Here is a 12,609-nt window from a genome sequence, read left to right as displayed (position 1 = left end):
GACTTGCTCCTGACCAGGACAGTTCCCAGGCCCTGCTCCATGATTGCGGGGTGGGGGCAGGGAAGCCTGTTCCTCACCCAGTTCTGCAATCATGGGGCTGGCCAGGGAACACGCTCTGCAGCATGTTCCCAGCCCCACCTCCGTGATCGTGATTGGGGAGTGGTTCTCTTCTGCCAGGATACTGTTCCCACCCAGGCTCCGGTGCCCCGGCAGCAGACAGATTCTGGGGGCAGGGAGAAATCTCCTGCCTGCCGCTGCCCGGGAGCAAGTTTGCTCCCAGTCAGCCATCTATATGGGCTGTACATCCCAATAAGTAATTGGGACTACATTTGCTACTTGTATTTACAGGTAGAAAATGTACTCACAATTTGAGCCCATTACTGCGCAGTAAGCATCTGCACATGTAGACAGTGATACTTACTGTGGAGTAATTTGCTCTAATTTCATGTAGACGTACCCTTTGTGTAGCAATTCTGCACATGTAAAAAGAAAAAAATATTTTGTTACATACTGTGCAAGCAGCGAGATTGAGCTGCATCTTTAAATGTAGAAAAGCAATATTTTTACTTACTAAACATTTGACAAATAGAATATTTTTCTTAATTTTAACTTAAGGGGAGGGAAACACATTTTGTGGACACATCTGAGCAGATTAATAAATAGTATTTGTATACATGTAACCAAAACAGCAATTTATCAGGTAGAAGGCAGATGGGGAAGGGCGGGGGAATGCCAACCTGTATATACAGTTGTGTTGTGTTGATGATGAACTGCTGTTTATTCAGGGGCAGCATAGCTTGGCAGCAAGAGAAGAACCATTACAGCATCTGACATTGTGCTTAGCTAGAAGACAACAATAAATTATCTCAAATACAAATAACAGAAGCATAAAGGAAGAATAAAATGTTCTCTGAGTCTTGTGTTCATTATTTCATGGGGCTGTTGCCAGAACTGAGAACTGAAGAAATACAGAGATTATTCGTATTACAGGCCTTTTTTTTACCCACACTTGAAACAGAGTCACCTGGTTTATGCTGCAAGATCTCTGTCACTTTAGACTATATTTATACCTACTGTAAAGTTAATTTATGCTTGAAGTGCTGAATATAACTTTAGTATAGAGGAGCTTCAGACTGAATTAGAATCCATGCATTTTTTTTCTCCTTATGGATATTTGTTATTTGCTGTAGAGCTATGATTCTCAACCAGGGTGTTACGGCACCCTGGAGTGCCATGAGTTCCTTTCAAGGTGCCATGATGTGCCACTCAAAATTAGCACTGTTAGGTGTGCAAACAAGATAAACCCAGGGATTTCTAATAGGAACACATAGTATAAAAAACACTCTGACCTACTGTGGTCTTCCTGAGTTCTTTGCAACAGAAGAATTACTCTGCTATTAATCCTAGGTGGAACTTTTTGAGGAGTGTCTTGAGTCTAAATAGGGGTACCTTAAGTCTGAAAACATTGAGAACCACTGGCTGTAGAATGATAGCCACTTAAACATTTTAAGGCTATCTTGTCCTACTATATCCTTCTTATTAGAGATTACTGACGTAGTCAGCTATATTAGTCTGAAGTCAGACAGAAGGTAGGGCAGAGTGGCACCTTAGAGAGTAAGTGGTTCATAGAGGCATAGTTAGTTTCTAAGGGTGCCTGTACATAGCGTAGGGGCTACTCTGATGAGCACATTGGAGCAGACTTGATAAATTGAATTGAGTGGTAATTACTGCACTCCCGCAGCCTGCCGTATCTCATGTATCAGTGTTCCCATGCTTCAAAACAGCAGCGCTTGAATTAAAGCTCACCAAATGAGCTTTAGTTCAAGCACCTCCACCACCATTTTGAAGCGCAGGGATGCTGATACATGAGGCGCTGCAGTGCTTTAATTTGGGTGGCTCTCAGAACTGCTCTTAGTTAAAGTGCTGCTCCCCTTACCCCCAGAGTACATGTCAAAGTGCCCCAAGGTGCCACCCTATCCTATCCTCTGCTACTACTGTAAGTCACTATTTAGAGAGAATTACACTGAGCTGGAAAAGCCCTGAATCAGGTCCTTAATTAGGCAAATGCTCAGTGAAAAAAATATTATGTACTGATCTTGAAATATAAGGATGCCTCAGAATACATACAGAACTGGGGAAAAATAAGGTTACATGCATAATGGTTTAACTAGCGTTTCCTAACTTTCTGAGTGTTTGACTTAGCTACCTTAATGAATTTGGTTACTCTTTTAAAATAATTACTTTAAATGTAATACTAATATGATGAATTCCATGAATCTTGTATATCTATTTATTTCTAAAACAAATGCTTCCATTCAGAAAATTGCAGAAGTCTGTAGTTCAAGAGCAACCATATAGTACAAATTGTTTGTAACAGGTAAGGTAATTGATAAGTTTTAGCTTTCATGTCCAAGTTTCCAAAATGGAAGATATTGCAATATTTTTTAAAATCCCTAAAAATAACTAATCCTTTATACTGTGAAAGTAGTCCTTGGAATTAGCTGCTTTAGGTATGACTGGTAGAGTAAGACTATTCTCAGTTATACCCATTGACTTATACTTTCACATTCTTGGCTGCTTGCTCAAACAGCTAAAAAAAATGGAAATTAACAGTCATTGTTTAAATATGCAATTTCTTGGTATATTTCAGGATTGCATGTTTCACAGGAATATCATCGGTGACCTGAAAACATTTATAGATAAATATGCTTTTGATGTACTTGTTATTTTGGCCAACTATTTAACAGAGGAAGAGCAGACAAAGCAACAAATAGCGGTGTACTCGGAAAATGTAGAGTTGTGCAATCAAGTAAGTATTTTTGAGAAGAATAACATCTTTTTATGAAATAAGCATTGTTTAAAACAGCGTGGGACAACTTATTGTATAATTAGATGGGATTAAATACAGCATAATCATTTAATGTGATGGTGTGGGCTCTTATAGCACTTTATGCTGCAAGTTCATCATGACTGTATTATTTATATAGCATTAAAAAAGCAGAACTGTATTTATCACTGATCCAAAACCATCCAACAGAAATGTCCAGTGGTTTAAAGAAAGAGATAGATGATTTTTCATTTAGAATATTTTCACCACAATTTTGTTATTATTTGACTTAGCTGTGTGTTTTGCTGTGGCCTGCTCAAGTGCTCCAATCACTAGGCCACGAACACAAAAACAATATAAATTAAAGGGATGGTTCAGTTTAGGCTCTTAAATCAGACTATGATGCTGCTTCCCCCAAATTTGAAAGCATTCTGATTCAAGTGTCTGGTTTTATCTTCCATCTGATTGGATCCTTGGAATACTATACAGTTTTTGAAATAATAGATCCTGATGGCATCTGGGAGGGATGTTCTCAGTAAAAGCGCAAGGATTCAAGTATATGCATCTGATTGCAAGACAGGGGCCAAAACTATTATGTAAAATGTGTATGTATTTTGCATGCAGAGACGATCCGAGCAGGGTGCAGGGCCTGGGGCAAATTAGTGTGTGCACGGCCCCGCCCCTGGACGCAAGGAAGCCAGCGGCAGGGTGGCGAGCAGCCAGACGTGAAGCTGGCAGCAACACAGTTGCCACACCACTCTGCCCGGCTCCACGGGGCCCCTCAAAGCACGGGGCCCGGGGCGGTTGCCCCGATTCACCCCCCCTAGGGATGGTCCTGACTTGCATGTATAAAACCTTTTCAAAGAATTAACATGTCTTTCCATCTTTGAGATATGTCAGCTTCCAACTATCTTTTGAATTTGATTTAGTAATGATGAATAAAACAAAAAAAACCCCAGGGATCAAATAAAAAAAGGTACATAAATAGTATGTAATGGCTTTGAGTTTACCAGTTAATGTGTTTAGTGCTCATTAAAAGGATAGGTACAACAAGATAATTGAGAAATCAATCAAAAAGAATAGATAAGCAATTTATTATTTTTCTGTATTACTTATTTTCATCTATGCTTGGAACAGCTTCCTGTAACATTTTATTTTTCAACAGATTTGCTGTGAGTTAGAAGAATGTCAGAATCCTTGTTTGGAGCTGGATCCTTTGGAATGTGGATGTGACCAGATCCTCATTTATCAGCAAGAAAATTCTTCAGTCACTTGTGATCAAATATTTTTATTAATTAAGGAAGTTATCAATAGGAGACAACCAGAAATGGTATCCAACAGCAGAACTTCATCTACTGAAGCTGTTGCTGGGAGTGCACCACTTTCACAAGGTTCTTCTGGTATTATGGAATTGTATGGTTCAGACATAGAACCACAGCCCAGTTCTGTCAATTTTATAGAAAATCCCCAAGACCTCAATGGATCTATCCAAGCCCATGCTGATGTTAATATAGACCTCGTGAGTCCAGATAGTGGGTTAGCTACCATTAGAAGCAGTCGGTCTTCCAAGGAGAGCTCAGTTTTTCTCAGTGATGATAGTCCAGTTGCAGAAGGTGCTGCATCTCATCACAGTCTCCTTCCTGGTTTTGATTCTTACAGCCCCATTCCTGAAGGGGCCATAGCAGAAGAACAAACAGCTCAGTCAAGAAACAGCAGTGATAACTTTGATCTTTTCAGTTTTGATCTAGCACCCATGGTTACAGTTCGATCTGAGTCATCTTCTCGTTCTGTTGATTATTCCCCAGCAGATGACTTCTTCCTCAACAGTGATTCATCAGAAGGACAACCACCTACTGTTCAGAAAGGACTTGATGAGACAAATCTATTAGAAAGTGACACGGCTAATTATTCAACTGATTTACTAATGAAAACAAATGAAGACGACAATTTAGTAGAGTTTGATAGTGAATTTAACCATAGGCAAGAAAATCTTGGAGATATGTCTGAAAAAAGTTCAAGTTTGATTGATTTAGTGGAAGGTGATTCATCTTCACCAGAGTTATTGAAAGTTGTTGAAACAAGAATTCCACCAACTCCTATGAACAGTCTTGTAGAAACATCACCTTTAGATAATGGACCACCCCTGTTTTTCCCACAAGATGTAATTAAGAAAATTAATGAAATAGATGGTGCAAATTATTCTCCATCTCGTGTTAGGTATGGAAGTTGGTGGGATGGCTTTGATTTAGATACCAAAACTGCTGATGCATGGAGTTCAAGTGAGCAGGAATCTGTATTTCAGAGTCCTGATTCATGGAAAGATCGTAAAACGAGTCCATTACTACGGGAACATTTTGACAGAAGAGCCTCCGATTCTGTATTCCTCCAGAAACAATCAAGGCAGATGGACTATTCAAGAGTAGGTCTGTGGGAAAACCAGTTTAACCCAGTCCAAGACAAACAGAGCCTAGAACTCCAGAAGAAAACTACTGAACATACCTGTTTGCAAAGTGAGTCTATAGAGGAGTCTAAGCAACAAATGGAGGACTTCACTGATTTGTGGAAGTCCAATGAACCAACACCAGATCCATGGTACAGTACTGTAGGTGAAAATGGGCAACTTGATGCAGAATCTTATGATGTTTGGACAAAGATTGATCACGATGCCACAGAGCCCTTGGAAAATGCATGGAACATGCCCAAACTGGATATTGAACAAACTTCAACAAAGAATCCTGATGCATGGGTCATGTCCCAAACTAGTTTATCAGATACTTCAGAAATCACTGCAGACAATGAGTCTGAAAACCAAAAGAATCAACTATCACCAGAAACCTGGAATAATGGGAGAGACTATTTAGTAGAAGAATTCAGTATATCTGAAAATACAAGTTCCAATATGGATGGTGTGCAGGACAATCCTGAACTAAGCACAGAAAATCAATATGTTTTAGGTGACACTAAACTGAGACCAAAACAATTTGAAAAGATGAATGCATTGGAGCTGTATGATAAAAACATGAAGAAAGAAGCTCTGGAAGCTCTGGTTCCCTGGGAAGGCTCTTTTTTGTCATATAAATGCTCAGACTTTAGTTCATCAAATGGGGGTGAAGAGTTGGTTGTTTCTCCATTAGACACCAATTATTCAACATCTGATTCATATGTTTCACCTACATTTATAGAGGATGAGAAGGAAGGTGAAGAAAGGCATTTTTACAAAGAAACAATTTTTGATCAAGCAATTAGCTCAAATGCAGATGAATCTAATTTTTTTGAGGAAACACATAAGGCATCATTACCACAAAAATGTACTAGAAATACACCTTACGCAAGCCCTGGAAATGTGGACTTGTGGGATTCACCTCTGAATAACGGCAGCCAGTGGAAAGCAGAAAATTCTGAAATTCTACCAAACACTGATAAACTTTTACTTAATTCAGAACAAATGCTTACTCAACATTTTTCAGCAGATGAGGAAGTTGGTGAAAATAAGCATTCTGATGCTGAAGACCCTAGAGTGCCACTTGTATCTAATCAAACAATCAATCACTTACCTCAGCCACATAATGAATTGAATGCCGGAGACACTACAGCTGAAAAAGAAGAAATAGGGAGCAGAGGCCCTGAAGAGGACACTGCATTATCTACAAGTTCAGACAGGGGTAACCATTTGGACTTGACAACAAGTAACTCAGAAAGTGAGATTCCACATAAAGATCAAACACAAGAAAGTATTCATAAGGATTCAGAGCAGAGTACTCAGCTTTCAGTGCAGCAGTTGAATCTGTGGAGTGTACCAATTCAACAGAGCCATCAGGCAGGATGGGAAAATTGTGATACCTCTCAGCAGCAAGAAGATGAAAATACAAGAATGGATGAGTCGAGTGGACAGTTAACCATTAGGAACATTTGGACTGTGCAAGATAGTGATGCATCCCCCTTAATACCATTCAAACCATCCTCTGGTACAGATTCAGAGGAAAGCAAGTCAAAATCTGAAATTCCTAGCTCACCAGAAGAAATAAGAAACAGTGGCAGTTTTGAAGCTCTAGAAATAGAGAAATCAGAAATTGAAATGCCATTTTCTAATCAGACTAGTTTTGTCAATCAGGAAGAGAAGAATAGATCATTACAGAGCAATGCAGAGTCTTCTTCAATAATTGTTGAGACAGAAGGACATTCTGAGGATTTAGATGTACATAACCCACAAATGTACAACCATAGTATAATATCCCAGTTACTTCTTAAAAATACTGTTAAGGAAGGTATAGAGGTAGAGGACGCAACAAGTCCAGAAATGGAAAGTGCCTCTGAAAGCTCTGATAGAGGGGAGGCTAATCAAGAAACGCCTTCTCCAACAGCGCTTGACAAGCTGGATATCTGGAATGGCACTGTGAAGAGTAGCTCTGACTCGGCTGCACCAAGTGATTTGATAAATAAAGCATCAGAGGTGTTAAGAGAAGCTCAAGAGAGTTTATCTGATGAGGTCCCTAACAATTTAGACATGTGTAAATCTGAATTAGGTTCTTCTGAAAATAGTCTAGAGTTAGGGTACGATACTGAAAAATCTTTCGTGAATGAAACTCTGAAGATTAAATTGCAGGAGAATCCCTCTTCTGGATATGCTGAAGTTCATGGTATTACAAATATGCCTACGAGGGATAATTCATTTTTACATGGAATAGATTCTGAGAGAAATGAAGCTTCTGAAAGTTTAGCAATGGAGAGTAAACTTCTAGACAAGGAGGATGTGGATGTCACCTCTCTTCATAATTTCCCCCAAACTTTAAGTGTTTGGAATTCACACATGGATGAAGATGTACAGTCCCCTGGAGCAAGTCCTGAGACAAGTGAGGTTCTTGATGTGGCAAACACCTGGAGTAGCCTATCCAGAGATCTAAAAATCAAAAGTTATTGTGAAGAGGATAATGTATGGAGTGGTTCAACAAATGATTATACCTATTCAAATACAACAAGCCCTGATGTAAGTGATGCCTCTGTGAATGTGTGGGGGGTCACCCCAGCTACCAATAATCATAGAGAAAATAAAGAGACCTGGAACATTACACATGATGAGAAATTAGAAGAGACTCCTGAAATAAAGATTCCTAAAAAAAAGATCTTTGAGACTAAAAGTCAAGAAGAGTCTGAAACAAGCACCGATCATAAAGTTCCAATACATTTAGATTTCTGGAATGCACATGTAGATGACGATACAGTATCTTCCTTGTCAAGTCCTGAAGTAAATGAGGATTCAGAGAAATCAGAAGCTCTTGAGGCAGAGATAGAAGCAGATTCCAACCAGGAAGCAAATGGACATAAAGTTCTTGAACTACATGGGCCTTATTATGCACAGTCTGATGCAACAAGTCCTGAAATAGATGAAAACAGTTCAGAGGATGAAACTAAATTAGGAAAAGAGGAGGAAATGGCTATTTTGGATAACAGTTCTGAAAACATCAAAGCATGGACTGTAACAAAGGAAAATGATATTACTCACTCACCCATATCTGATCACAGTATACCTGAGTCTTCTGAAGGCTTAGAACGCAAGGAAACAATTCAGAGAGACGTTCAAGGAAATGCAGACAGTGGCAATCCAGACAGTCCAGGTGTTTGGAATTCATGCCAGCTGAGTGGTGATATGTCACCAACTCCTGCAGCACGTCATAAAGAAGAGTGTTCTTCCAAGGATTCAGATACATTGAGAATATCATTGGAAGATGATTCTAAAATAGAACAAAAATCCAGAGTGGAAATATCTGGATTTCCAGATGATAATTTGGGATGGTGGAATTCAGAAATGCAAGCAGGTGAGACAGTGGAAGGCCAATATTTTAATTCAGATAATGGCTTAGAAATGAATCAGTTAAACACTAAATTTGATGCATGGGGATCACAAATACAAAGTGAAGAATTAAAAGATACACATCGAACTGACCCAGGTAGCGATGGAAATCACTCACCCCTTCTATATTGTCAAGAACAACAACAGGAAGACCGGGTGCACTCCATGAATATTCACAATAGTCAAATGGATCAAGACCCTCTGCTGTTTAAAGTGTATGATCCATTCATACTTTGTAAAGAAGAAAAGGATTTAAAAGAGCAGCCTTTTGCTATAGTGCAGCAAGATCAAGACCATACTAAAAGTCCTGTTGTAGAAGAGTGTCAACCAGATATACCTGAGCCAGTATGTTTGGTAAACTCAGCAAGAGATTATGTGGATTTGATACCCAGTACTTCAACTGGAGAGGACAAAGTAAATGTTTTTGTTCAAAAACAATCAGATGTAACTGAAACATTAAAACTGTGTAGCTCCCCAGAAAATGCTGTCATTGCATATGATTCATCCTTTAAATTGACAGCAAAATTAAACCCAGACAGAAATGAACTAGCTGAAATTCCCCAAACTACATTTATCCCAGATATTTTACAGAGCAACGCCCAGGAGAGTAATCATTCATTCTCAGTAGATCCTGATTTATGGACTGATGCTGAACATCTTTTCACTTTGAAAGCAAGTGGTGAAAATCCTGATATATTAAGTCACTGTGACCAAGACAGTAGCTCACAGACGTCAAACAGTCCTGATGTGTGCCAAGAACATGAAGTCAAGCATACATCTGCACCATCTTCTTGTGCTTCGGCTGGAGATGAAGTTAGTCACTCACTTGAAGTGTCAAATATAAGCCAAGAAGCAGGGTTTGGTTTTAAACCGCTATTAGAAACACCCAAAGTAGCAACATATCCTGAACAAGGCAACCCCCAAAATAATGATGGGACAAATGGTGTTGAGTCCTATCAACTATTATCTTCTGAAGCTCATGAACCTTTGGAATTTGGCAGGGAAGATATCTTAGAAGAATCTGACTTAGAAAATAAAGCAGCTGTTGTACAAATGGGTTCAGCAAGTTCCTCTGCTGAAGATTTGAGCATGGCTCCTTTAACTCTTGAAGATACGTGGTATGAAGGTAGCACTTTTGCAAACCATCAAGACTCAGCTTCAGCCAATACTGTTAGTTCTCAAAATGATTTAATTGCCACCCCTTTATTTTCTCCTGGAAGCTCTGGAGAAAGCATAAAAGATATGAGTACTGTAGCTGAAACTGGACACATTTTACCTATTGACCACACAGCAGTGACTAATGATAAATTAGAAATATCAGATACGTGTGATAGAAGTGAGACTGGTATAGAAGTGAATACTGATAATTCACCAGTCACTAACAATCCATTCAGGACTGTAGAAGTGAGCCAAGCATCACTGTTAGAAAGTAAACAGATGGCAGCAATGGAAAGGCATACAACCGATAAACAAATGCTATCCTTAAAAGACTCACAAGAGGTTGGTAGTGAAGGTTTTGCATGTGGCTCATTCAGTCAGCATGCTGATAATGTAGTAAAAGGATCTGAAATCTTACTTGAAAGCCAGACTCCTTTATTTAAAGAACTGCCTAATGAACAATCACAAATCACACACACTTCTCCACCTATTGTACCATTTGATACAGAAGTCACTGGCAGCAGAGAGAGCACAACGGATAAGATTGTATTAACACAGCAGTTTCTTGACAGTGGTGTAGTGGAAATGCCATTATCTTCACATACTCCTCAAAAAGAAGAAATAAGCTTTTTAGAGACCAAAAGCAGCAATACTAATGATCAGCTATTTGGCACACTTGCAGATTGTCCCAAGGAGTATCATGCATCAAGATCTTTATCTCTAGATTCTGAAGCGATGCTCAATTCATCTGAGATTTTGACAAGATTAGAATGTGAAGCAGAAACAAGTAATACTGATTCACCACCAGATGGAGCCCTAGGATTGCCCAACGGTAAGAACTTCCACACTTTCTAGTGAAGCAAGTTCATGAGACAAAGTAAGTGTAGGTGACATGCGATAGCTACCAAACAGTAAGACTGAAATTGTATCAGTTTTGAAAGACATGGATCTTCCTGAAGTCTAGCACTTTGCTTTGGAAAGACCTGTATTCTCGCTCAGCTTACATTTTGAGGTAGGGATTCATTTACTCCAAGTGAGTAGCATAATGAGACCCCAAGCTAGTTGGCAAATAGGTATTGTCACCATGTTATATGTTTATTATTATTTATTATTGTTAATTCAGGAGGAGGTTAACAGGGAATATAAACTATACAAAAAATAGAAAGTGGATTTATTTTACAGGATTCATTTGATAAAACAATTATTGCCAATTGGCAGCAACTAAAATGCATTTTGTTTGTTCATTTTTAATTTTAGAAGCTGCTGGTGACCCACATTATAAAGAGAGTAAGCAGAGGACTTCCACTGCAAGCCTTGAGCAGATGCATGTGAACAGTAAGGAGGATACGAAGGTAGATCAGACTGCATTACAAATGGATTACATCCTTATGACTAGTGAAGGAAATATATCTGTAAGAAAGGATATACTTGAAACAGAGGAAAGTGATTTTACATTTAACAAAGCTAACATTGCTGAACAAACACAGCCTAATGAAGCCTTTTCAGCTGACTCATTGGATACATTTCAGTCAATCTCCATGATAAATGAAAGCGAAAGCCACTCTGTTTTGGGGACTGAAAGGGATTCTTTTCACTTAGCACAGAAAAGTCCTTCTATTATGTCTCCAAACCTGGGTGATGAAAAGAGATCTCCAGAAAGCTGTGGCTGGATAGTGCTAGGCCCAAATGAAGTCAATGATATATCACCTGAAGAAATTTTCAGCAGAACAGAGGCAAGGAACTTGGGGCCCAGACATTCTGCCAAAGAGCTGGAGACTGTTTCAGTCCAGGAGTTGATTCACAACACACAAGCTGGAGTTCAGCAAGGAAAAAATCCTCAAAAATCATTTGAACAAAAAGAGTATTCTTCCTTGGATAGTCTGAGTAAAGAGGACAAGAATTCAAGCATCACAGGGACAGATGCTCTTTTGTTGCAGGTTGTTGGTGATGACGGTGAATGGGAAGTGTGTTCACAACAACATCCTAGAAGTGACATGGCAACTGAACAAGTAACAGAGGTGGAAACAGAATTTCTCAGTCATGAAAGAGAACCAAGCCAAATATCAGGGTAAGGAAAGGTCCATATGTTCAGTTTATGAGATTTTTCCAGGAATCTATGGTTTGCTAAGGACCTGGGAATTATAAGGATTTGACAGAACATTCAAACATAAACATATTAGTTTTCCTTACAGGACTGAAGTATTCCTATATTCTCCACTTTGGTTAGTAGCATCACAACATAAATCCATTCAAAATAATTTTATAATAGTTTCATAGCTGGTAGGGTTGGAAGGGACCTGAGCAGCTTATCAAGTCCAACCCCCTGCCATGGGCAGGAAAGAATGACCCCAGCAAGGTGATTATCTTGCCTCCTTTTGAAGACCCCCAGGGTAGGAGCAAGCACCACTTCTCTTGGAAGTTGGTTCCAGATCCTAGCCACCCTGACTGTGAAGTAGTGCTTCTTGATGTCCAGCCTGAACCTCCTCTCAGTCAACTTATGGCCGTTATTCTTTGTTACTCTGGGAGGTGCTTGGGTGAACAGGGTCTCTCCTGTTCCCCGCTGGTCCCACTTGGTAAGTTTATAGACGGCCACCAGATCCCCTCTCAGCCTTCTCTTGTGGAGGGTGAACAGGTTCAGGTCCCATAGTCTCCCCTCATAGGGCCTGCCCTGCTGCCCCCTTATCATGGGAATGGCCCTTCTTTGGACCCTCTCAATGCTGTCCACATCCCTCCTGAAGTGCAGCACCTAGATCTGGATTTATTACTCCAACTGCGG

The 12,609-nt window shown here is 39.6% G+C and overlaps 1 protein-coding gene across 5 annotated transcripts in view; it reads left to right on the top strand.

Annotated features, from left to right (window-relative positions):
* Window positions 1-12,609, top strand: part of PRUNE2 (prune homolog 2 with BCH domain) — a 230,916-nt gene that overhangs the window by 138,852 nt on the left and 79,455 nt on the right. For all 5 annotated transcript variants that reach the window (XM_059724800.1, XM_019478148.2, XM_019478147.2 and 2 more), the window contains exons 7-9: window positions 2,651-2,809; window positions 3,993-10,665; window positions 11,091-11,901. In XM_059724800.1, the coding sequence (XP_059580783.1) occupies window positions 2,651-2,809; window positions 3,993-10,665; window positions 11,091-11,901 (7,643 nt within the window). The remainder of the gene's footprint in view (window positions 1-2,650; window positions 2,810-3,992; window positions 10,666-11,090; window positions 11,902-12,609) is intronic.

This window comes from Alligator mississippiensis, chromosome 3, assembly GCF_030867095.1.
Source record: "Alligator mississippiensis isolate rAllMis1 chromosome 3, rAllMis1, whole genome shotgun sequence".
Taxonomy (NCBI): Eukaryota; Metazoa; Chordata; order Crocodylia; family Alligatoridae; genus Alligator; species Alligator mississippiensis.
This window is presented reverse-complemented; position numbering and strand designations above follow the sequence as displayed.